The 23,920-nt window shown below is 46.6% G+C and overlaps 10 protein-coding genes across 10 annotated transcripts; 7 read left to right on the top strand and 3 right to left on the bottom strand.

Annotated features, from left to right (window-relative positions):
* Window positions 1-353: 353 nt before the first annotated feature.
* MGYG_00021 (major facilitator superfamily transporter) lies at window positions 354-2,111 on the top strand (the record flags this gene model as incomplete). Its single annotated transcript, XM_003175881.1, has 2 exons — window positions 354-637; window positions 704-2,111. 2 exons carry the CDS (start codon window positions 354-356, stop codon window positions 2,109-2,111), a joined length of 1,692 nt encoding a protein of 563 aa, XP_003175929.1.
* A 601-nt stretch (window positions 2,112-2,712) lies between these two features.
* MGYG_00020 (hypothetical protein) lies at window positions 2,713-4,485 on the top strand (the record flags this gene model as incomplete). The annotated part of the gene is made up of 1 exon (XM_003175880.1): window positions 2,713-4,485. One exon carries the CDS (start codon window positions 2,713-2,715, stop codon window positions 4,483-4,485), a length of 1,773 nt encoding a protein of 590 aa, XP_003175928.1.
* Window positions 4,486-4,947: 462 nt separating this feature from the next.
* On the top strand, window positions 4,948-6,155 carry MGYG_00019 (hypothetical protein; the record flags this gene model as incomplete). Its single annotated transcript, XM_003175879.1, has 2 exons — window positions 4,948-5,140; window positions 5,200-6,155. 2 exons carry the CDS (start codon window positions 4,948-4,950, stop codon window positions 6,153-6,155), a joined length of 1,149 nt encoding a protein of 382 aa, XP_003175927.1.
* A 517-nt stretch (window positions 6,156-6,672) lies between these two features.
* MGYG_00018 (serine/threonine-protein phosphatase PP2A catalytic subunit) lies at window positions 6,673-8,110 on the top strand (the record flags this gene model as incomplete). Its single annotated transcript, XM_003175878.1, has 6 exons — window positions 6,673-6,834; window positions 6,993-7,034; window positions 7,118-7,223; window positions 7,309-7,842; window positions 7,909-7,981; window positions 8,038-8,110. The coding sequence occupies 6 exons, from the start codon at window positions 6,673-6,675 to the stop codon at window positions 8,108-8,110; spliced, it is 990 nt and encodes a 329-aa protein (XP_003175926.1).
* Window positions 8,111-9,693: 1,583 nt separating this feature from the next.
* MGYG_00017 (glucose 1-dehydrogenase A) lies at window positions 9,694-10,503 on the top strand (the record flags this gene model as incomplete). Its single annotated transcript, XM_003175877.1, has 1 exon — window positions 9,694-10,503. The coding sequence occupies one exon, from the start codon at window positions 9,694-9,696 to the stop codon at window positions 10,501-10,503; it is 810 nt and encodes a 269-aa protein (XP_003175925.1).
* Window positions 10,504-10,766: 263 nt separating this feature from the next.
* Window positions 10,767-11,801, bottom strand: MGYG_00016 (hypothetical protein; the record flags this gene model as incomplete). Its single annotated transcript, XM_003175876.1, has 2 exons — window positions 10,767-11,705; window positions 11,778-11,801. 2 exons carry the CDS (start codon window positions 11,799-11,801, stop codon window positions 10,767-10,769), a joined length of 963 nt encoding a protein of 320 aa, XP_003175924.1.
* A 698-nt stretch (window positions 11,802-12,499) lies between these two features.
* Window positions 12,500-13,479, bottom strand: MGYG_00015 (hypothetical protein; the record flags this gene model as incomplete). Its single annotated transcript, XM_003175875.1, has 3 exons — window positions 12,500-12,601; window positions 12,690-13,328; window positions 13,390-13,479. 3 exons carry the CDS (start codon window positions 13,477-13,479, stop codon window positions 12,500-12,502), a joined length of 831 nt encoding a protein of 276 aa, XP_003175923.1.
* A 1,361-nt stretch (window positions 13,480-14,840) lies between these two features.
* MGYG_00014 (CMGC/CLK protein kinase) lies at window positions 14,841-15,972 on the top strand (the record flags this gene model as incomplete). The annotated part of the gene is made up of 4 exons (XM_003175874.1): window positions 14,841-14,976; window positions 15,036-15,385; window positions 15,494-15,734; window positions 15,791-15,972. 4 exons carry the CDS (start codon window positions 14,841-14,843, stop codon window positions 15,970-15,972), a joined length of 909 nt encoding a protein of 302 aa, XP_003175922.1.
* Window positions 15,973-17,801: 1,829 nt separating this feature from the next.
* Window positions 17,802-18,854, top strand: MGYG_00013 (GS1 protein; the record flags this gene model as incomplete). Its single annotated transcript, XM_003175873.1, has 3 exons — window positions 17,802-17,818; window positions 17,912-18,071; window positions 18,177-18,854. 3 exons carry the CDS (start codon window positions 17,802-17,804, stop codon window positions 18,852-18,854), a joined length of 855 nt encoding a protein of 284 aa, XP_003175921.1.
* A 792-nt stretch (window positions 18,855-19,646) lies between these two features.
* MGYG_00012 (hypothetical protein) lies at window positions 19,647-21,963 on the bottom strand (the record flags this gene model as incomplete). Its single annotated transcript, XM_003175872.1, has 6 exons — window positions 19,647-20,363; window positions 20,433-20,513; window positions 20,568-20,696; window positions 20,765-21,627; window positions 21,716-21,834; window positions 21,908-21,963. 6 exons carry the CDS (start codon window positions 21,961-21,963, stop codon window positions 19,647-19,649), a joined length of 1,965 nt encoding a protein of 654 aa, XP_003175920.1.
* Between the last annotated feature and the right edge of the window lie 1,957 nt (window positions 21,964-23,920).

The raw sequence follows: 23,920 nt of genomic DNA, 5'->3' as shown, positions 1-23,920 counted from the left end.
ATCTCTTATATATATTATTTAAAAGATATATTTATATATAATTTTTTATGAGATAAAAGTAGCTCAAAACCTAATTTTATAACTATGTGGATAAGTAGGGTGGACAATGATTTCAGGCCTAGTACTAGGTACCTAAGTTAAGTAACTACAATCTTCCGGGTTTACCCGGATTAACTGACTACCTAGGTATGTAGACTGCTTGCATATATTAGGCAGCAATACCCATGATTTCACGCCCTTGAAACTCCCTTGAACACTCCAGACCAAGCATAAACTATTCTCACGGTGCCCTCTTGCAGTAATACGCACGATCGGCAACAACTTCCGGTTCTCACTCCCTCCACTTTCTATCTATGGCCGTGCAAACGACGACGAAGACGGAAATGCAGTCACTAAGTCCCTCCACAGACATCGTCGAGATGTGTCCGCTAGGGACGAGTAGTAGAGTCTTAGCTCCTAAAACGAGCAATTCGGACTCAACCAGAGTGGATATCCGATACCCTGAGCCCCACGCAGCTCCTGAAGAGGCTCAGGTGTATCCTACTGGCATGAAGTTTTGGCTCCTCGTCCTTACTCTAAGCGCTTTGATTATTCTTGGAGGGCTAGACGCCAATATTGTCGCCAGTGCCGTGCCTAGGTACGTTTCACGAATGGTAAACCTGGACTGCCAGAGAAGAAGCTGATACAATTCTTGGCTTGACAGTATCACCGATGATTTCCACACTGCTTCGGATGTTGGCTGGTATTCTTCGGCATTCAGACTCTGCTCTTGTGTGTTTCAGTTAGTCTTTGGCAAGCTATATAAGCTGTTCTCCATAAAGCGTATATTCTTGCTTGCGCAGGCTTTTTTCTTGCTGGGCTCCTTGCTCTGCGCTACAGCCACGGCATCACCCATGCTTATTCTTGGTAGAGCGGTGACTGGAGTAGGATTTGCAGGCCTTATCGGAGGACTGTTCATCATTCTAGTATATATCCTGCCTCTCCATCGACGGCCATTCTTCTGTGGTTTGTTCGGCATGGTTGAGAGTGCAGCTGTTCTTGCGGCACCTATTGTTGGCGGGCTTCTGACTGAATCGCTTGGTTGGCGGTGGTGTTTCTGGATCAACCTGCCCATTGGAGCTGTCACGCTTCTAATGACTATATTCCTATTCTCGGATCCAAAGCCCAGTAACACAAGTATTACTTTGGGGCAAAAGCTACTTGAACTTGACCCGCTAAGCAACCTGCTCTTTATCCCAGCGCTGGCCAGTCTTTTTCTCGCGCTTTCGTGGGCCGGCACAAAGTACGCATGGGACGACGGCAGAGTTATCGGCCCTCTCGTTACATTCGCCGTCCTTATGGCTGCTTTTCTATACAACCAACGCCGGCGAGGTAATGCCGCTGCTGTACCTCCTCATATTTTAAAGAGCCGCAACGTCATTGCTGGCATTATTTTCACAATATGTTCCAATAGCTGTGTTAATGTGCTAGAGTACTACTTACCTAGCTACTACCAGGTTGTACACGAGTACTCCCCTAGTAGAAGCGGCTATATGATGATCCCAATAGTAGTTGGCGCCACTATTGGAATGCTCATCTGTGGGTCGGGAACTAGCATATTCGGTTACTATACGCCGTTTATGCTCTTGTCTTCTACGTTGATGCCTATCTTTGCGGGACTTATAACAACCTTTGGAGTTAATACTAGCTTTATACGGCATCTCCTATATTCTGGCGCGTTCGGGGTGGCCAGCGGAGTCGGCTTTAACGCACCAATCAGTGCCGTACAGACAGTACTGCCCAAGGATGATGTCTCTCTAGGTCTGTCGATTGTGCTCTTCGCACAGCACTTTGGTCCCGCCGTGTCCGTTGCGATAGCTCAAGTCATTTTCACGAGCCAACTCTCGACCAATCTATCCAGGGTAGTCCCGGGTCTGAATACTGCGTCTATTGAATCTAATGGACTGTTAGCACTTGCGAGACATGCACCACCAGCTCAACATGGCGAGATTCTTGCGGGTGCCGGTAGAAGTTTTGGTGAAACATGGTATCTAGCCGCTGGGCTGGCATGTGTGACCTTGGTTGGGAGCTTGCTCATGGAGTGGCAGTCGGTCAAGCAAAAGAATGCTTAAGTCCATAGAGATGATTTTTGGAATCAGTACTGTTGCTGGGAAGGGACCCTTGGGTAATGAGGGATGAATGATAAACTTACAGGCGGGTGGTAGGGACTGCAAGGAGAGCTGAACAGGAGCAGTAAGAGTTGTTAGAAGTTGTATGGAAATAACTCCTACTTAAATTAATCTTGACGGTTCCTGTAGAAATAAGCCTTCTTGAGTGTTGGACATGCAATGACTACCCAATATAATGTAACTTAGGTATCTAGGTAAGCAAGTAACTAGTTGTAATTTCAATCTTTGACACAAACATAATATCCAAGCCATAGCGTTTTGCAGTCTGCTCCAATATTGGGATCCCAGGTATTAAACTGTCCCGCAGTGAATAAAAATTGTCCCCACTTGCAACTTTATGCCACTGTTTGCATAAACATATAGCTCCCGGCTGAGTAGTCCCGGGCTGGTGCAACCCGTAGGTGTGACCTCCGTTAACTTCTTCAATTTCTGGCCCTCACTTCTCGTAGCTTCTCTGTCTTTTTCTCTACACTGAGTTGGGTTTGTGAGATTACCAAGCTGTTTCCGTTCCTGACTATTCATATCTTTACGTTTGTCCGTTAGGATGGAGAACTGCGAGAGCTCTCTTCAAATGGAATGGGCTATCTATGGTGGTGACACAGAACGTGTCCGAGAGCTACTATCAAAGAACGAGGCAGCAAAAGAAGAGCTCGTCGCATTTAGGGATGAAATTGACTTTTGGGTCACCCCGCTTGAACTGGCGGTTGCCCAGAATCAGCCGGACATTATCAAAGTTCTCCTCGAAGCTGGTGTCGACCTAGCTGCAACTGATGAGTTTGGCCAGCAGGGTTCTGCATTAGCTCGAGCGGTGCACCACAACAACCAAGCTGCGTTTCAGTTGCTGCTAGATTGGAACCGTCGGCATTCAGAAGACCCAGATGTGCTAATCGATACTGCAGCATGGATTTGTATTGCAGCTGCACAGTGGCTTGTTGAAATGATGGAAGCTGTCTTGGATTGCAAAATCGCCCCGATTCCACAGCCTGCACTCGACGATGCCCTTTTTATTGCCACAGACCCGACCTGGGCGGGGCTCCTTCCAGATTGGTGGTCCATCACGGATGAGCTCGCTGGAAGGCAGGCTGCTATCATAGACATGCTTCTCGATGCAGGAGCCCATCCAAACACCCGCCATACCAAAGAAGATCAGCGTGATTGGGTGAAAATGCGGACTCCACTACTGCAGATTATGCGGTACGAAAGATTGGGCAACTCAGCCAAGGTTCTCCTGCGGAGAGGGGCCGACCCCAACTCCATCGATGGTGCTGCTGCTGCTCCTATACACTACGCCGCTGCATTCCAAAGCGTAGAGATTGTTCAGCTCTTGGCTCAACATGGGGCCCATATTAATGCCTCGGAGGAGAACGGGCTTACTCCATTACATATTGCTGCTTCTCTAGGGCGCAAGGAGGTGGCGGATTACCTTCTTGAACATGGTGCAGATCCGTCAGCATTGGAGAGGCATAATGAAACCCCCTTGTGTTTTGCAGCTGAGGGAGGATATATCGATATCGTGCGGCTCCTGGTGGATAGGTACAAAGTCGACATACACGCAAGAAACCGAATGGGATGGACCGCTCTTCTTTTTGCGATGAATGATGCGGTTCCTTTAGGGAAAGGAGTCAGGGGGCGAAAAATGATTGAGTTCCTATTATCTAGGGGTGCTGATATCCATGATACTTCGGCTCATGGCTGGACTGTTCTCCATCGGTCAATCATCTCTGACGATGTTTCCCTCGTTGAATTTGTTCTCCAGAAAGGTGGAAGAGACAATATCGAAATTAAATCTCTTAGTGGCCGTCAAAAATCTCACCTTACCTCCGAATTTTTAAGCAATAAACTTGACCCCAAAAACGTGCCAGTGGGGTCCATACCACAGCCACCTTGGGATATACCCGTATCAGGCCAAACCCCGCTCCACTGGGCGGCGGAACGATGTGTGAAGGAGGTGGTGAGGCTGCTTCTAGATTATGGAGCAGATATAAATGCCCAGGATGGCAATGGGAGAACCCCTTTAATGCGATCTATTCAAACTATACAAGAGTCGAGTTCCCTTGATCGAGAAGCAATCTGTGGTGTAGTTGGTCTCTTTCTCGACCGCATGCCCGACCTAGATATCAAGGACAATGGAGGGAACACTGCAAAAGATTGGGCCACAAAACTTGGCTGGGAGTTTAACTGGGTGACACGCATAGATCTATACTCCAGTATTCCACCACTGAATACCTCAATTACATTAACAAGACGGCGTTCAGTACCGCGATGGGGGAGAAGACAATATAGTGACAATAGTGTTAGGCTGTTGAAAATGTTCTGAGGCGAACAATCATCCAATTGGACCTGCTTGATTTTCGTGTGATTAGAGAACTGTAAGGTTCAGATTGAAATCTGAAAACTACGCGTGAAGAACCGTAGTTTTCACACTTACGGGTTTCTTGAATCCGCTTATATCCCCTATGGTAACTTGTTAATAGCTCAGTTAAGTGAAGATCTATTTGGGGAATAACCTGGGTTTCCAAAAACTGATAAGCGCGACAGTCTGGATGGTCTCAGTAGAGAAATACGAACTCGTTGACCAGAAGCCATACCTGTTAATGATTATTAGTCATCACGCGGGGATGGTTTCTTACGTCATGGAGAGGCTGAAGATGAGAGATGAAGAACGAACAGCTTGAAGAGACGAGATGAAGAGAAAGAAGATGGAGAAACGGCAGAGAAGAACGAGAGGAGGAAACCAGAGTCGATAAACAGCACTAAAGAGGAGAAGACAAGACCGACCATGCCGGAACAGAAAGGAGGCCCAGAGAGGACACTGACGCCCGGTAACATCGCCTCAACGGCTTCGCGGGTCCTGCCCCGAGCAGAAGGGCTTAGGTTGAAGAGCGCGCAGGAGACGGTGGCCCTCGTTGGCCATGCGTGCATGGTGGAAGACAGATTTAAGCTGATCGGGCTGGGAGAAGAACATCGGACCGGTAAGTGACGGTGGATGACTCCAAGTTGACGAGAGCTCGGCTCACTATTCTGTATATAGACAGTAGCGACGTTCTGCCTAGAGACTGGAACCTGAGCGGCTCACCACCCTACGCCTTCAGATACTCGCACCCGTATCATCCGCCCTCTGAATACCTGCTCCAGGTCAACCGGCTGGGCAGCAAGACAGTCATATATGCCCTCGCCCTGTTCAACAGCCGGACGACTTCGTTTGACATCTCCACAGATGACTTTATATCAGACTCGAAACTTCCGCTAGACTCGACAGCCGCATCGCAGGAGACTATCTCGGGCCTCTTCGTATCGCAGGCTCGTTTCGAGGAGCTCGTCCGACTGTTTGACGAAAAGATCGTACAGAAATTGATGCCAGACCCATCGGTAGCTCAGACGAGTGAGGGCGAGGGTAAGGAGCCCCAGGCCAGCCTACGGGAGCAAGCCGCCCAGCAGTACCCTTCTCGGGGTCCTCTGCGTGATGACCGTAGCCCTGGACCTACTCGCCCCTATCCGTACGATGACCCGTTGGCCATTCCGTCTCGTGAACCCATACCCGCTCCTGCCGGTGACTTCCCACCGCCGCGGTTCGAGGATGAATATGAGATCAATAGCGGGCCCCGGGGAACCTTCCCGCTCCATGGCGGCTACGGCCGAGGTGAGAGGCAGCCTGTAAATATCGGCGAGAGAGATCTTTATCCCCAGGGTCTTGCTCCCCACGATCCGCTACAGAGACATCTAGGCCCGTCCCGGGGTGGTCGAGGAGGCTTTGGCGGCGGCGGAGGAATGCACCCAACCTTCGACGACCCGATGTTCAGTGGAGGCGGGCGAGGCGAGGATGGTTACGATCTGCAGGTACCGCCTGGAGCAAGGTATGACCCCGTCGGACCAGGAGACAGTCGACCGTATGGACGGGGCGCAGGTGCAGGCTCAGGCTCCTCCGGTTTCCCGGGAAGGCCAGGACCTGGCGGCTTCGGCGGCTTCGGCGGCGGTGGTATAATCTAGCACATAACTAGCCAAGTAGCAATGTACCATATCACCCTCTCGTTGCGCTTTTCCTTCGCAGAGTCCAGTAGTTCTCGCCGTAGTTCTCCTATATTTAGCCCCTGTTGTTGACTTTTTTTCGTTTTGACCTCACGGTGGTGGTCATGTGAGGTGGCTGGAGTTAGTGTGGCGTCCCCAAAACACCAGAAAACGCCAAAACCATCGAAACGCTCGAAAAAAGACCATTTGCCAGGATAAAACAGAAGTCGACAAAGACCAAACAACAACCCGCAGCTCCTGTCGTCGACTATCTAGGACAAACCAGACTCGCGACGTCTCCCTCGAGCTCCCTCGCGTCTCACATTTCCCCTCTAACCGCGCCGCCTTTGCCCTTCCCTCGCTCGCCTTGCTTGGTTGGCTGCTCGCTCTCCCATTTAGTTACCCCCCAGAATAAGCGACCCCCTCCACCACCAGCGAGCTGCTTTAGACCACCACTCCGTCCGCCGTCTCTCTAGCGCCATCGACCCGAGTACGACTCATGGAAGGCAAGATGGAGATTGATTCAGGGCGGTCTCCTGAACCCCATGGCCTCTCGCTCATCACCGACCCGGAGTCAATACCGACCCTAGACGGCTGGATCGAGAGCCTCATGAGCTGCAAGCAGCTTGCGGAGATCGATGTTCAGAGATTATGTGACCGGGTGGGATTCCCCTCCCTTGATACTTTATCTATCTCACGCTTTTCTTTCCTTCTCCTTTTCTTGCCGTTGCAGTTGTCGTTGAGGCTCTCTATGCCGCCTTATACTACTGTCCTGTTTGATGTGGCCCCCTTAAGGCTAACCAAGTCATCTACGAACAGGCTAGAGAAGTTCTACAGGAAGAGTCGAACGTCCAACCAGTGGTATGTTTCTGGCCCCCGCCTGGTGGTTTGGGGTGTTTCAGGATTGCCTAGGAGATATGCTGATGCCCGTCGGCTTGCTGCAGAAATGTCCAGTAACTGTTTGTGGAGACATCCATGGCCAATTCCATGACCTGATGGAGTTATTTAGGATTGGTGGCCCTAATCCAGATACAAACTACCTATTCATGGGTATGTCGATGTTGGGAATGAATAGGAGAAGCCGATGCATATCTCCCCGCCGAGAAAAGTCAGTCTAACATGTTTTAAAATATAGGTGACTATGTCGACCGTGGCTACTATTCTGTTGAGACAGTCACTCTGCTCGTTGCTCTTAAGATCCGCTATCCCGGCCGCATCACCATCTTAAGAGGCAACCATGAATCACGCCAGATAACACAGGTCTACGGCTTCTACGACGAGTGCCTGCGGAAATACGGAAATGCAAATGTTTGGAAATATTTTACCGATCTCTTTGACTTCCTCCCCCTCACCGCTCTCATCGACAACCAGATTTTCTGCCTTCATGGAGGCTTGAGCCCTTCAATCGATACACTGGATAATATCAGATCTCTCGACCGTATGCAGGAAGTGCCGCATGAAGGTCCCATGTGTGATCTGCTCTGGAGTGACCCAGACGACAGGTGCGGCTGGGGAATCTCTCCTCGTGGTGCTGGATATACCTTTGGCCAGGATATCTCAGAGGCATTCAACCATAACAACGGGTTAACCCTCGTCGCGAGAGCACATCAGCTGGTGATGGAAGGGTATAATTGGTCTCAGGACCGGAATGTAGTAACTATATTCTCTGGTACGTTTATGCACGTGTATTTTTCCCGACGCATGGTGACCATGCTAACCCAGTTGATCTGATCAGCTCCAAATTACTGTTATCGGTGCGGGAATCAAGCAGCGATTATGGAAATAGACGAAAATCTCAAGTATACTTTGTATGTCATTCACATCTCACCCGATCCGTTTTCTCTAACTAACTTCATCGTCACAGCCTTCAATTCGATCCTTGTCCTCGCGCTGGAGAGCCAATGGTGTCTCGCCGCACGCCAGACTACTTCCTGTAGATACGAGAAAAATGACCTACAATACTTACATTCAAAGCATCCTGCATTCCAGTTCATCTCACAGTGATCCACCCCTGAACTTTCCACGATCTTCAATAAATTACTTACAACTTCCCGTCGTTGCTAACCCATGACTGGATTGTACACGGCACACTTAATCCTCTCTTTCTTTTTTTCGTACTTATTCATGGCACCACCTTTTCCTTCTGTTCCATACGTTGCCTCTCGCTCGCCTTTGTATGCTGAGGAGAGGAAAGATTTTCTAGCTGGATTATAACGGACCCTGTTGAACAAAGAAAGGGGAGGAATAACTTGGGCGACTTGAAGAAAGAGATGGCTTGCTGAAACATCACAAAAGAGAGAAAGATAAAAAGAATTAGAATACCCAAACCTCCAACGAAAAAGAACTAGAGTTGCAGATGAATGTGATAAGCGTTTGGCCTAAATAATGTTCGTACTCGATATTATGAAAGGTAGTTTGCAACAGGGTCACCCCAAGCTTGATTATTATTATTATTATTATTATTATTATTCTTCATTATACTCCTATGCGGTCAAGGACTATGAGGAGTCCTATACTCCGTACTAAGTACAGGGAAAGGGAAATTAAAGTCTTTTAGCCACCTTAGGCTTCTTAGGTCTTAGGGAAGGCGCTTATTGGAAATTGCTTATCAAAAGCAAGAGAAATAGTCACAATTTTTAGCTAGATCTATTAAGATACTAGACTATTTAGTCAATTTTAACAAAGGAGAGTTAAAGAGCGGATTTTTAAGCCTTCTATAAGGCTAGTTTCTTAAGCCCTAAGGCCAATTACTTAAGGTCTTAATAATATCTATTAATTAGGGGGGTTAGAGCCGTGTGCCGTATGCTGCCGTTTTTCCTACCTTACCCCCTTTTTAATTAGAGAATACCTAACCTAAGTATTTTAGTGGTAAATGTGGAAGGTGAAGGGGGTGGGATTCGAACCCACGACTCTGTAGAGTACCCCAAGCTTGACTTAGCACGGTAGGTAGTAGCGTTCCGGTATTTGTTTCGCCGTCAACTTGTGTCCAGCTCCCATATACAAGACAAATATAACATTCAACTGATTAACCATTGATCTTTTTTAATTATCTATCCCTGGATCATCTGCCATCTACTCATCTTCGTCTTCTTGCCTGGTATCAACTTACTGCCGCATCGGGATAAATAACTCAGCAGAGCCATGCAAACAAAGCAAAATATGCAAACACAAACACTGCAAACACGCCACCTCAGAATTCATGCAAACATGACAAATCAATGAGCATCAAACATCCTTAACAGCCAGCATCAAACTAACTAAGTCCTCGCATTAATAAGTATACGAGACTGGATGCGAGGACGGGAGTTGAAATAGTGGCATGGATTAAAAATCAGTGTGGAAGGTATGCTGAATACATGTAGCTGGCTTAATGGTAGAGAAATGTATAAAAAGGAGTGCTCGGTACCAGCTGGATGGAGTATCAAGCGCAGCTCACCCAACACGCAATCCAGCATAGTTATCAAACCGCTTTCCCCTAGGACGCTTATAGTTCATCAATCTCCTTTTAAAAAAAATTATAATGGCCATTTACTCCGGCAAAAATGCGGTCATCATTGGCGGAAGCCATGGTATCGGCCTGGAAGTTGCTAAAGCACTGGTTTCCCAGGGTGCGAGAGTAGTCGTCTCCGGACGGCGCGCAGAACCGGTCGAAGCCGCAGCAAAGGAACTCAATGAACTGGCCGTCGGGGCTGCTATAGTTGTTCAATCGGATGTCACCTGCATGAAGAGCCATGCGGAACTCGAAGGTTTCGTCAAAGAGCATCTCGCGGCCGATGGAGCAGCAACCATCGATTTCCTCTTTATCAACGCTGCCTACGCCAACCTTGTTCCGTTCAAGTCTGTTACCGAGGCGGATTTCGACAAACATTTCAACAACAACACCCGTGGGCCCTTTTTCATCGCACAGCGGCTGGTACCGTATATCCGACCAGGTGGCTCCATTGTGTTCACGGCAAGTGTATCCATCGGCACTGGGTATCCAGGTATGGCTGCATACTCTGCATCAAAGGCTGCCGTGTACTCCCTTGTGCAAACGCTTGCTGCTGAACTAGCTAGTGGGGGCAATGGTAAAGAGGGTATTCGGGTTAACGCAGTCAGTCCTGGCTTTGTTGACACTCCAACCATGGGAATAATCGGTGCGACGAAGGAGGATAGAGAGGCATTTGCAAAGATTGGAGCCCAGACGTCGCCAATGGGCCGAATCGCAAAGCCTACGGAAATCGCCAAGGCTGTATTATTTTTGGGTTTCGATGCCACATACACTACCGGTATCGAGTTTGTGGCCGATGGAGGATCTAGACATTTGAGCATTCAGCTCGAAGGTCACTGATGTGGCGGCGCTGTCTTCTCCGTCTTCGACTGTTTCAAAGGCGGTATAGATTTTCAAAAGAGGTGAACGAAGGGGTATATCAACATTAATAACGTGTATATAAAATAGCAATATTACATAGTGAGATGTCAATAAACACCTATAAATGTCGCAATGTATTTTGACAAGCTGTGACCACGGAGGGAAAAATCACCACCAAAATGGCAGTGCTATGCAGACCGACAGGAAAACAAATAGGAGTGATAAAATGCTTGTGAGCAGCTTCAAGGTATGACAACCTGGCTTTGGCCTGCTTCATCGTCGCTTGTTGTCTTGGGTTCAGTTCGGTTGTCAGTGTAGTTGCGTGTTTTAGAACTTCCGTTAGGAACGAAAAACCTGCGGTCGATACGCCCAAAGAGGAACATGTAGACAACCATGGCTTCGAGCACAAAATTGAAAACATAAAAACAAGCCTTATGGTGGAACCACGCAGGATTGGTAGGCGCTCGAGGAGGAGAGGCGCTGACTCCGATACGGAACCCAGCGCCAAGAGTCAAAAGAAAAGCTGCAGTGGCTACGATGATGACCTTTGCCGACCAGGATCCAGAACCAAATTGCTCGGGTGGTTGCCGTCCGGGAGCCAGATAAATACATGCAAGTATAGGTATTGGGAGGAAGGCAACAAAAGTCAGCAAGCTACCGCCGAAAAGCTGTAGGTCACGATCAATTTGTCGGGTGTGAGGATCCGGGGTGAAGAAGCTTTGCACGGTCGCTGTGATGACCATTACCAACGTTAAGCCAATAAGGATGTAGAGTATTTTAAAGGCGTAAGACACCGGGCGAGACCAACCAACGGCGGGATGACTCGCACGAAGCATGCGTTGTGCGAATATCAAGTTGAGCACGAACAGTATCAAAACACCCGCGGCAACAAAGACCTGTGCAGCAATCGCAATATCGATATCCATCGGGTTAGCGGCCCAAACTATGCGGAGGATGTTGGCAACAATACGGGCCATGCAAAATCCCCCGCTCGCTGCAGACGGGATGAACTTGTGGTTGCGTTTCAGGTTCTTTCGAAACATGGTAAAATGCGATATCGCTCCCACGAGGAATATGGCAATGAAAACGGCACAGATGGCCACATCTATTGACACAGTCGGGCGGCCACCAAGTCCTGCACCTGGAGGAGGGTAAGGAGGCCCAGGCATGCCCATACCAGGCTATTGCAACCAGTCGTTAGATACAGTTCAGGCCGAGAAGGTTTCATAGTAATAAGAGTCCATCTTACTTACCTTTCCGTAAGCGCCATCTGCCATGTTTGTATAGCTAGAAATCATATGGTGCCTTGACAAAAGGCCATTCAGTGATGTATGTCGTCCAAACATTCGATTTAGAAGGTATAGAGAGGAATAATCGAAAGTGAAGGATGAATTACAAGAGACAGCTTGAAAGGAAATTAATCATTTAAGAAGAATCCCATTGTTTAGTAGTATGAAACGATGAACCGGCCATAGTTACGACGTCGGAGGCCGAACTCTTGCAGACTGTCACTGGGATCATGGTAATTCGTAATAAGAAAAAAAAAATAGTCTCTTTCCTTTTGCCTATCAAGTAAGATGACGGAATATCCACAGTCTCGCTGTCGCGTTAGTGGTGATGGCCGAAGTTGCTAGCATCGTTCTCCTATGGCTGAAAGCACAGGGCGGCAAATCGGCGAAAAAAAGACCGACTTGCCGACTAACAGCTGGGCCGCTAATAACATAAGCACTCCAAAGTGAAGACGACTAGCATGGCCAGGGGCATTTTCATCCCGCTCTGTACTCCGTACTTCTTGACGCAAAATGTTCTGTATTTATTTCTTTTTTTGCCAGGAATTTATGTGAGCATGATGGTTGGCGGACGTTTCAAACAGCGTCGCTAACGCGGGTGGCACAGCATAAAGCTGTGCCTGAACCTTTGTTGTGAAAAGTACGGAGTAAGGGTGAGAGCTCGGTGATGCTCAAGCCAGGATGGATCACTTCTCGAACCCCATGCTGTAGCCACCGGTTTTCTCGTCCTTGACGAACTTGAAATTATCTGTGGATAGACCGAATGGCTTGAGGATTCCGTTTCCGAGCTACAAGCGACACAGGTGTTCCATTAGAGAAGACTTTCAAAACAATAAAGCAAAAGTTTACGGAGAAACTCGTCGACAGGGCACTTACGTCTTTTAGTTTACCCATCATCTCGGCCATTTCTTTATCCTTTGCTACATTGATTTTGGCAGGCAAGTCTCGTAAAGTGATCTTCACCGCTCGCGTGTCTTGCGGAGGAAGATTTCCCAGAGCCAGCAGGCTCTTATAGTCCTCCTCCGCACCCTGGAGATTCGCCCAGCCGGCCAACTGCATTCTTGCCTTTGCTCTCCGCATCAGGGACTTGCCTCTTATACGTAGTATGTCTTGCCTGCGTGTATCGTTTTCTTTCAGCTTGCGAAGCGCTTCATCTTCCTGCTCCGAGCTTGTATCGTCCGGTAACTCAACGATCGTTGGGGTGGCGTCTGCTGTCATATTTGAAGCTTTATCCGCATCCGCACTGGCTTGCAAGGTGGTGGTAGGGACGGTCATAGGCATCAAACGGTCTAGACATGATATGCTCGATGTAGCTGTGTCTACAGCCGACTCCCACTCTTCCAGTTTCAAATGGCATGCTGCGATGTTGCTCTTTAAAACGGCTACCTCATAATCAAGGTAGTTAGGGCAAACGGCGAGAGCTCGATCGTATGTAGTGATAGCCTCTGAGTAGTTAGAAGCAGAAAACAGTGTGTTCGCAGCAGCTTTGTGGCTATGCGACTGGCTTAACAGTTCCTATCACAGTTGACTAGTTAGTTAGCGAGATCTGACTTCGGCGGTAGTTGTGGACACATACAACTTCTTCGTCTGGGGTAAAACGAGCATCGTGAAAGACTTCTTCGTCCCCATCGCTCTCCTTATCCTTATCTTTCGCTGCACCTGCCATGGCGTACTCCAGGCGCTAAGTATGCAATGTCTGCGATTTTTCCTACTGTTTGGACAGGCGTTTGTTCGATACTTGGGTTGTTCTGCAACTAACTGGTAACTACCCAATTAACTAACTATAGGGTTAGACGCGTTAAAGGAATTACCCAACTATTTAGTTAACCGGTTAGTTAGTCCGTTTGTGCTAGCTGGTGATTAATTATAGTTAACTACCTAGGTATGGAGTAGTTATATGTTAATTAACTAGCATTTACTACGGAGTACCTCCCCTATACATAATTAAATATTTCGGTTATTCTCACAGTAACGTGACCTGGAATAACTTCCTTCCGCTTCTAGCGCTGCTTCTCAGCCAATTATAAACCTTGATGAATAAAGATAACTTGCCCGTCCAATCAACCAAGCTACACCACTACCCCGTTGCGAAGCATAAGGGGTTAGTGGTGTAGCTTGGTTGATTGGACAGGCATAGACTCTTGAAATTTATTAGTGGCACTTATTGGCTAATCTCTATGATTCTACAGAGTATTTTAACCAATAGTAATTTACATTCCAACGAGTTGCGAGCGTAGCGAGCGCTATCAACTCGTGTAAAAAAACAAAAAGAGCATTGGTTGGGTGGTTTTTGATTAGCCTCTTTGCTAATAACTACGTACTTAATGGACGGTTCTAACTAAGAGTTAACTACGGATTAATGATGATCTAACCCCTTGCTGCTTGACGTCAATTAATGGATGCCTGTCGCGAGGTGTTAAGTCGTGACTTAACTAGTGGTTAGGAGTTGATGACCCTTTTACACTGTGCCTCAAGTGGTTCTCTGACGACTTGGACCACACAATGTCTTTTCTTCGACGGATGGCGTTTCAATCGCGGCGCACTATGCTCTCCATCAAAAAATCGCCTTGGGAGATACCGCCTAACCCACTACCTCCACTCCCCTAGCATGAACTTGTCGATGAGGAGATTTGCCCTGGTTACAATCCGGTTGCTTTCTATCCAGCGAAGCCAGGGGAAGTGCTCATTGAGAAATTTCAATTACTGAACAAAATTGGGTGGGGATCAGTGTCAACCGTGTGGTTCGCCCGGAATCTTTTAAGGTAGCTACCAATATACATCCCTACTATTCATCTCACGCACGTTAACAGTAAACAAACAAGGAATAAATGGCAGTCTGAGAAAATCGTCGCCCTTAAGATAGCCAATAGTGACAGCATTGAAGAGGCACAGCGTGAAAAACAAATTGAAGATCACATTGCACATCTAAATCCAGGGCATCGTGGGCACCTAATTCTACGAACATGTCTCGATACCTTCAAAATAATTGGTCCTAAAGGAAAACACATATGCCTTGTATATGAACCGATGAGGGAACCTCTCTGGATTTTTCAGAAACGCTTCGTCAGCCGCCAGATTCCTTTACCTATTGCAAAAATGTATATATACTTCCTCCTGGTTGGCCTAGATTATCTTCACTCAGAGTGCAAAGTTGTTCACGCAGGTCAGTCGCTTTTTGTCTTTTGGCCCCCTACTTACTGAGAAATTAATCAATCATTGCAGATCTAAAACTAGATAATATTCTTATGAGCTTTGAGAGTGAAGAGATTCTTGGTACCTTCATCAATCAAAAGCATCAGATGGAATATAAAACTGATGAAAAGAGTGGTCGAACTACCTACCGATGCAACAATGACTTTGGTCCCCTTAACATGAAAAAATTTACGAGCCTGATTCCCAAGATCACGGATTTTGGTCTGTCTGCGAGACTGGATGAATTGGATACACGAAATGACTTGGTAGGTGGCCAATTATATTCTTATCCAATTCAACCGGATTATTACCGCGCACCTGAGGTGATCCTCGGCTGTGGTTGGGATGCAAAAGCAGATATTTGGAACTTTGGTGTACTGGTAAGTCTATACCATTCCTCCCTGAACACTCATTCGTGATTCTTAGCTCGTCGTTGTTACTTTACAACAACTACATAACACCATTTGCTAATAACCTTGTTCGAGAAGTTGTGGAACATCCTCGGTGGCAAGGAGCTGTTCCAGCAAGTCCATGACAAGAATGGCCTGTACGATGCAAAATTACACCTTGGGGAAATGATTGCTCTACTTGGTACACCCCCCACGGCATTAATTGCGAGATCAGAGGCCATGTCTAGATGTAACTGGCCTGAACATCTCACAAACACAACCGGTAAACTCTGCAATAATCCTCAAGAATTTTTCGGCGGCCCCTTTTTTAACTCGGAAGGTAATCCAATACCAGACTAACATAACAAATTTTTATGTACTAACTGTGTGTTTGAGGTGAATTTTTCTATAATGAACTTATCCCTTCCCGAAACTTAGAAAGCGGCATCCAGTTTCTGGAGGACAGCGAGAAAGAAACATTCTTGTCATTTGTTAGCCAAATGCTTGTCTGGCACCCAGACGAAAGGAAGACGGCCCGCGAACTGATTGAACATCCGTTTCTTAAACTATCCAGTTAATAAGGTACTCCAGGAAAGAACCCAGGGCAATACGAAGGAAATGCTTGTTCTTACACAGCGGCTTATTGACTATGTAAATAAGATCATTATATCAACTGCATATGTAGAGAGCAAAAGCCCCTCCTGTGTAAGGTTGAGATTCGAGATAACAAGAGTGCAAAGCGAATTAGTCTTCTGTATACATTCCCCTTTTTAGACCACGGCATAGGATATTTCTCCTTCTCTAGCGTCCATCCATTAACCAGAACTCCAGGGACCCCTTGTCATGGTCATTTAGTATTTAGTTGTGGAGCTAGGCCCATCTCCTTCGCGGGGGGGGGGCTCATGAATACACGGAATTTTCACATTTATTAGTGCTGGAAAATGCAACCCTGCCGCTGGTGCAATAGGTTCGCCGTTCCCTTTCATGAGGTAATAGAAACATGGTAAGGATCCTTGGTTTAGGGATATCGTGAGGGTCGTCCCTAGATAGGGGTTAGCTAATAACTCAAAGCCCAAAAATAACTTGTTTAACCACTTGAGAAGGACCAACTTGTTTAGCTGGTAGTCATCCCCCTGGCATGGAGTGGGTCAACGGCACAGCAATCTGTTAACTAGTTAACGTATACATACATATAACTAACTAGCTACGTAGAAAAGAGCCAATAAAATAGTTAGTTAACTACCTCGTTATTCAACTAACTAGTTAACTATTGAAAACTTCTGAGTTCAGCGAACCTTATTAGGCGCCTGATTTAAACTAAATTAATAACTCCGTAGCTAACTAGTTAGTGAATTAGTCGCTTACGGACTAAAAAATTCTCACGTAGCTTTAGGATGGCAAAAGTAAAACCCCCTCTAGGCCATGATGATGTAGTAAATGATATTACGGAGTACTGAAGCAACAACGAACCGCAAGATCATATATTACAATAAGTGGGATTTCCATACAAGGAGCGTCTGTAACACTAAAGCAGTATTGTTCAGTTGATTAAATAGTTAATGATTACTGGAATCGGTAGCCCTTTCTCCAACAATCTGGCCCTTGTAGTTAGCAGGGCAAGGCAGCTTGTAATCTAGTAGATTATCAATTTCCGAGATTAAAGACTGATGAGCAGAACAGGTCAAGCCTTCTTTATTATAATTATCATTACAATATACTTTCGAGTAATGTAGTAAATCCTGCAGAGATCCTGCTGTTCATGGGTTATAGGACCGTGGATAGGACCATGGTACCGTCATTGCCCTCTAGGACCGGACAAAGGTCGGCCCCAGCCCAGAATTGGCCAATACGGTCAAACGGTGTGGCCTAGAGCTATGACCCTGCATGCGGTAATAAGTCACTTGAAATAAGCCCTATAAAGTGCATACAATTCTAAAAGGATAGCTGTTTCACCAACATAAATCATGTGTCTGTACTTCCACGGTCTCTTAGAGCTCTTGAATGGTCACTTAATTAGTTGCCGTTGATAGCTAAACCCCACGACTCTCGGACCGGTAAAATATGACTCTGCATCCGTACAGGCTACCCCCATCCACGCGACCGATGATCGCTAGGTGAGATGGCAGGATGACAACTGCATCATAGCTTGACTCCGCTATTGATAGACAGTCATCGCCTCAATTCTCGTATATTAATGAGCTAGACAGCTAAGCATCAAGTTAGCTCTCGTTCACTTGATCACTAGTTCTGGATAGCCGAGGCTAAGCGTGGATAAAGTTAGCCTTCAAGGGGAAGAAACGTGCAAAAACAAAGATTGATATCGAAAACTCCAAACATAATTGAATCCTGCCAATTGTCAGGACCAGACCAGCAGAAACGTTTATAAAGACTGGCTCTATCCGCCGTCATGTCTCTCCAGAAAGAGTAAGAGAAGATCACACTATTCCCCCGTTAACCACCTGGTGTGAAACTCTGATTTGCTTTTCGCATGATGGCTAACCATAGCTTGAACCGCAGATTGCCCCCCATTAGAGCATGTCTCTTTGACATGGATGGACTCCTTATCGACTCTGAAGACATCTACACGTTCGTCATAAATCAAATTTTGCATGAATACGGGAAACCCAATCTGCCATGGTCTATCAAGGCGCAGCTGCAGGGCCGTCCCCAGCCACAGGTATGGATCCTATTCGTGCACACTCATTCAGGGAATACCCACAGTATGGCAGCGTTACTTTAGAAAAATATTCTAATTTACTGCTCTTCCACGTTATATATATAGTCCGGCCAAGTGTTTCAGAAATGGGCCCAGCTACCCATCTCTCAGGAAGAGCTACAGAAGAAAATCGCTGCTCTTCAACGGCCCCAGTTCCCAAAGACACAGCCGCTACCTGGTGTTATGCAGCTCATTAGCAATCTATCCCGCGCCGCATCGAATTCCCCCCCGGTACACATCGCGCTGGCTACCTCTTCTACAACCACAAACTTCAAGCTCAAAACTTCCCACCTCTCAAGTCTATTCTCTCAGTTCCCTCCATCCAGGATCATTGTGGGAGATGACCCCAGGATAGCCCCCGGGCGAGGGAAACCACTCCCTGACATATATCTGCTGGCCCTTAGCATTATAAACAAAGAGATCCAGGCAAAAGGCGAACGCCCAATCACCCCAGCAGAATGTCTCGTGTTTGAGGACTCTGTTCCGGGTGTGGAAGCCGGTCGGAGAGCTGGTATGAGAGTTATTTGGTGTCCTTACGAAGGGCTGCTTGAAGTATACAAAAGCCAGGTACCGGAAGTCTTAGCTGGTTTGACGGGAGCCCATAAAGACCCCGAGGAAAACGGTCACGATACTCCTGCTACTTCCAATCCCGGCAAACCTGGTAACCTGAATGACGGGTGGGGGGACCTAGTACGCACCTTGGAGAACTTCCCGTACGAGAAATTTGGGATCAAAATTGCTTGATATCCTATCACCCTCATTCATTTACCTTAACTTCTTACGATGACATGATTTCAAAGCTCTTTCTTACAGGCAGGGCGAATGAACCGGTACAAACTGTCCAAAGAATAGACTTGTTTAACATTTATTATACCAATAGATCTGGCATGAAAACAAAATTCCACCGTAGTGTTCAGGATTTGCGGTGAGGTATAGTTTCTTGGCTGCCAATATGGATTGGATTCCGCGTATAATATAAACAGGGTGGTATATCAATGGTTCCTGAATTCCAAATTGTATCACCATCCCTGGAGATCTATAAGTCTTGACTAGAGAGAGAAATAACAAAATTGGCGTTTAGTCTTTATTAGGTAATGAAAGATAGCAAAATCTAGTTATAATGGAATTGAATTAAGCGCAAGGACGTGACTTTGTCCCATCCTTCTCTCCCCGTCCTTCGCCTTCGGATTATTCTTTCTAGGTGCGGACTGATAGTGCTATGTGGACACCGTGGGTAGAATAAAACGTTCAACGTGTCGAGAAAGCTTCATGAAAGATGGGGTTGCTGAATTGGTAAATGTACCTGAAACTTCCGTTTGTTAATCCCATTTGTAAAGCTGGGTTCAATTTTCTTGTAATAGAGAGTAAAATGCTGAAGCTGGGCATTTAGAAATAGAGAAAGAAGACAACAAAAAATGCAGATCTATTTGTGAAGGTGTTATCTGAGAAATTTTGACTTCGGGAAGTATGATGAAGAGGCCTTGCGCCAGCTTTGACGATATCAGCATGAGAGCCTGGGTGATTTGTTGGTATGTTTCAATGATGCGCCTTCTTCGCAGAACTTTCTAAATGGTTAGGGATGTCAGCAGATCTCTTTCGAGAAGCCTTGCGGGCTGGCTTCGGTTGGGGACCGGGAGTGACCTCGCTAGAAACTGACGTAGAGGCAAAATGTGGCGTTGCAGATAGCATGTTTGGGGTTCTTGGGGGATATTGTGAAGATGGAATGGCATTGGAGTAGGTCTGATTCCAAGGTGACCTCGGAGGAGAAAGAATGTTAGGGTATATGGGACTAGCCATTGTACCCATGTTGGACCGGGATGCATTGGTAGCTGCTCCACTCCTAGGAGTATATGTTTGGCCTTGATGGAATCCGGTGGATGATCTAGCATCAAGACTACCAACTGGGTGTACATGATAGGGTAGCTGTGCGCCCGATGCAGAGTGCTGGATAAGCTGTGGTTGCATACCCATTATAGGGCTGACCTGAGGGCTTAGCTGATGAAAGTCAGCGTGTGCTGATCCCAAGTGTTGTTGAGCAGATAGAGCCACTGGCGGATTCAAATAGCCAAGATTAGATGAGCTGCTGCTAACCGAGACTTCTTGTTTGGGGGTAGAGAAAGGACTCGCAAGTGGGCGTTGAGCCTCGTCTTCGGCAGCGACATCATCCTCTGCAGCTCTCTTGGCTATAACCTTCTTGCCAGCATCTATAGTCTGCTTTTTCTTCGCATTGAGAGTCTTGTTGGAGTCAACACGCTTTAATCGTCGGTCAGAAATATCCGCTTTAGTCTTTGCTAAAGTAGAGGGATAGGAAGAAGTACTTACACTTAAACATGAGTTTGGGTCGTCCACAAATTGGAGAAGATAGTAAGGATCTAGCAAATGGCGACAGACAGTCTTGCGGGTCTGTTAAAGCAGTTAGCTTATAATATCAGAGAGCCAAGGTAAAAGGAATCCAACCCTCAAAATTCGAAGCATATCTCCAAAGCGCTCTGCAAAGTTCTGCTTATTCTTTCTAGTTTTGTTCTTCAATGCTTCTTCCTCTGGTGTGAGAAATGGGCCAGCTTCTTGTCGCACAATACAGCAATCCTAATAATAAAAGTTAGTTTCTTGTTAGAGTTTAGCAATATATGAGAAAACAATGCAAATGAATATACCAGGATATTCCAGCAGCATATTTCGATCTTTCTGCCACTGAATTTCTTAGTTGCAAAAGGCTTGATCATTCCCCAATTATCCGTAGCGCATTCAAAGCTTCTCATAGCCTTTATAAGTTTGATAACACACTCTTGTCGTTCATAGGCGTTGCGTGGAATTGTAGCATCAAATGGCATAGGCCGTCTATCTGGGCGATAGTCGTTGGCTTCTTTTGAGGAAGAAAATTGCAGGATGACCAAATCACTGGGGTCTTTGTAGCTGTACCTCTCGTCCTTGACCTCAACTGCGCCATCATTATGACTTGGAGTATCCTGAGTATTCCATGTCATAAGTTCCGGCCCTGGTATCGACGAGTTGCCAAGGGCTTGTACGGGACGAGGCGACGCGCTGTATGCATCAGAAATAGAATAGTCCACAGCAGGCTGGTGTAGGGTGGTCGCCTGGAAATCTTGAGTTTTCCCAGGATTCATGTTATCTTCTTGATCTACGCATGGCTGTAAAGGCGCAACGTGTGGGCCGACGGCATAGGTTGCGAACCCCTCATAAAAGCGATGATCCTCCTCCGTATTTTTCATTTCTATGTTGTAGTCAAGGGGTGATTGCTTTATCTCTCCGCTTCCATCCGTAGCGACCGACTGTGGTGTCTGAAGCTGCTTGTTAGACTGAAGTGCATTAGTGGCATAGGCAATCTCTAACGAAGAGGAGGCATTGGCCTGCTCGATGTTGTTATGTGTCTGAAGGTTTTTTGGGGCTAGATCAGCGTCACACATCTGGTCTGGTGAGCCAGTTAGGTTGAATAAATCATCAAATTCAAACAGGGTATTGTTTGTAGCCTCGAGTTCCTGCTTCTTTTCAACAATCTCTAGGAGTCAAGCATTAGATATGAATGGTGCAAAGTATGTGGTATAGATTACTATGAACGAGAAATTTCTATTCACGAGTAGTCTCACCTAAGCTGCATTCCGCATCTACGGCGTTGGGTTTGTTCTTCGCCTTGGGTTTTGTACATTTCCGGCCATGAAAGGTATCCCCTTGGCCGTAGGAAGGACCTGCCTGATCGATGTCGTATCTACTCAAATAGATAGATAGTAAGCACTTAGAGCCACTAGGTAGGAGTGATACTATTGGTTGTAATAACTTACGCATAGTCCCGCAGAGCCATTAGGCCCGCTATGTCTTCATTTGAGATTTTCGACATCTCATCTCCACAGAAAATATTAGAGTGATTCATTTGAGCTATCATTGAGTAAACTCAGTATGGCTCACACGTATGGCATGGGGCAGAATCGGTTAAAGGAGATTATGCGTTCACAAAAAACCAAGGACAAATCAAATGGCTCACCTAGAGTATTTTGGGGATTAGGGAGATGGAATAGGTAATTCGGTGAGGATTTCGCTCTCGACCGTAAACTTTAGTGAGATATCGGGGCGGGTTAGTGAACCTGCTAGCTGTCAGGGCAGTTTAAGCCGGTTGGCGCAGAGAAGGATAGGTATCGTAGAGAGTAGACAGGCTGTTGAGTGAGTAATCTTGATAAGAAGTAGGAGAGTTAGGCAGTTGATATCAGAGCTGTGGAATCAGAAACGCTGGTACGATGAAGAGTGGTGAAGGAGGAAGAGAATTTGGAGCTGGAAGAATTTTGAAGATGAAGTTATAGACATGGCCGAGGAAGTTCCATTGTCTGCTTGAATATTCACTGTCTGGCCGGACCAACGCCCCCCAATCCCCGCTGGTCGTGAATATAGACCTCACATCGACGCCGTAAAACATGAGGTTACCGTGCTTAGGAGCTGCCTACTTACGTTCGCGTAAGTTCCCGAGAGTGAGTTATCAGATCCTTAGTTCAATGAATCAATGGAATATCAATACTCAGACGCCGGGAGATCCCGCAAAGCGTCCAGATATCAATAGGCACCTCGGTCAGCTTGACGTCTATTGACCTATATCGTGCAAAGGTCCGAGCCATACTCTGCACTAAAGCAACAAAGAGGTTCAACTGCCTCCATCTTTGAGTAGCCTTCACTTGTTGTGATCTATACAGAGAATTTTGACTGACAAGTATCAACATTGCCAGAGGAATTGCGAGCTTTAGGAAGTAGGTAGTTGTCGGTGCTGTTTCTTGTCAATGAGGTTGTTTCCAATCAACGTTATCCTGGATCGGAGCTCCATGCATACATTGCAGGATAGGACATTATGCGGTGTTAGCTAACACGGTACACAGCTCCAACTTGCGACTTGAGTGATGCCGCAATAATCATTTTCCCTTGACGCTTCTCAGTAGGAGACAGGATTTCTGGGACGATCCTGTCAGGTGCTCGATGTTCTAAGAACCGAGCGCTTGAAATGGGTATCTTCCAGAGTTAGTCCGGTGAAACATAATGGCTACTTCTCAAGCCTCGCGTTTCGCCGTGGCACCTTTTCGATGTAGTCGTCGTCGTTTTCTACCAAAGGCAAGTAACTACCTACCTAGGTTACGAAGTAGGTCAAAAATAACTAATCAAGGTAGGGTTTCTTGGCGATAGTTAGTTAATAACTAGTTACCGCGGATTATCGCCAAGCGCTAACTAACTAACTAACAGGTACTTAGTTAGTTACCTAACTACCTAGGTTAGTTAGTTAATTCTGCCGCACTCAACCAACCAACCGCCCGTTGCCAACACAGATACGGTGTAGGTGAATTCCTAAGTAGTTAATAGCACCTGGATTGAATGATTGCTGCTGGCCAAAAAGTAGCTAGAGACTCTGAGGTTAGTTGAACTAGTACTAAGACTGCAATGGTTAAAGAATGACCTGGCGTCATAATTAGCAGTGTGCCTACCCAAATCGAGCTCCAACGCCCCGCCCGCGATGCAAGTGGGGGGAAGCATATATCCGTATTTAGAGCGGTCAATTTGGTGAAGTGGTTAGAAGTGGTTAATCTATCAATGGTTGTCTTTACCCTCTAATATTAGCTGTTTAACCCGTGTAGTAAGTTAGAAACCTCTCCCATCAAGTTGCTATCCTGCACTCAACAGCGGTCTGTTAGTATCATGTCAAAATAGAGCTTCAACTAGTGTGGGCTTGGGTTTGCTCTTTTGGCTCAGCCGTTTTGATAACTAGGCAATTACTTCAGTGTACGGGAGATTTGAGAGGAGACGCAACGACGTTAAGCCAAGGC

Source organism: Nannizzia gypsea, genomic scaffold, assembly GCF_000150975.2.
Source record: "Nannizzia gypsea CBS 118893 supercont1.1 genomic scaffold, whole genome shotgun sequence".
In the NCBI taxonomy this organism is placed as follows: Eukaryota; Fungi; Ascomycota; class Eurotiomycetes; order Onygenales; family Arthrodermataceae; genus Nannizzia; species Nannizzia gypsea.
This window is presented reverse-complemented; position numbering and strand designations above follow the sequence as displayed.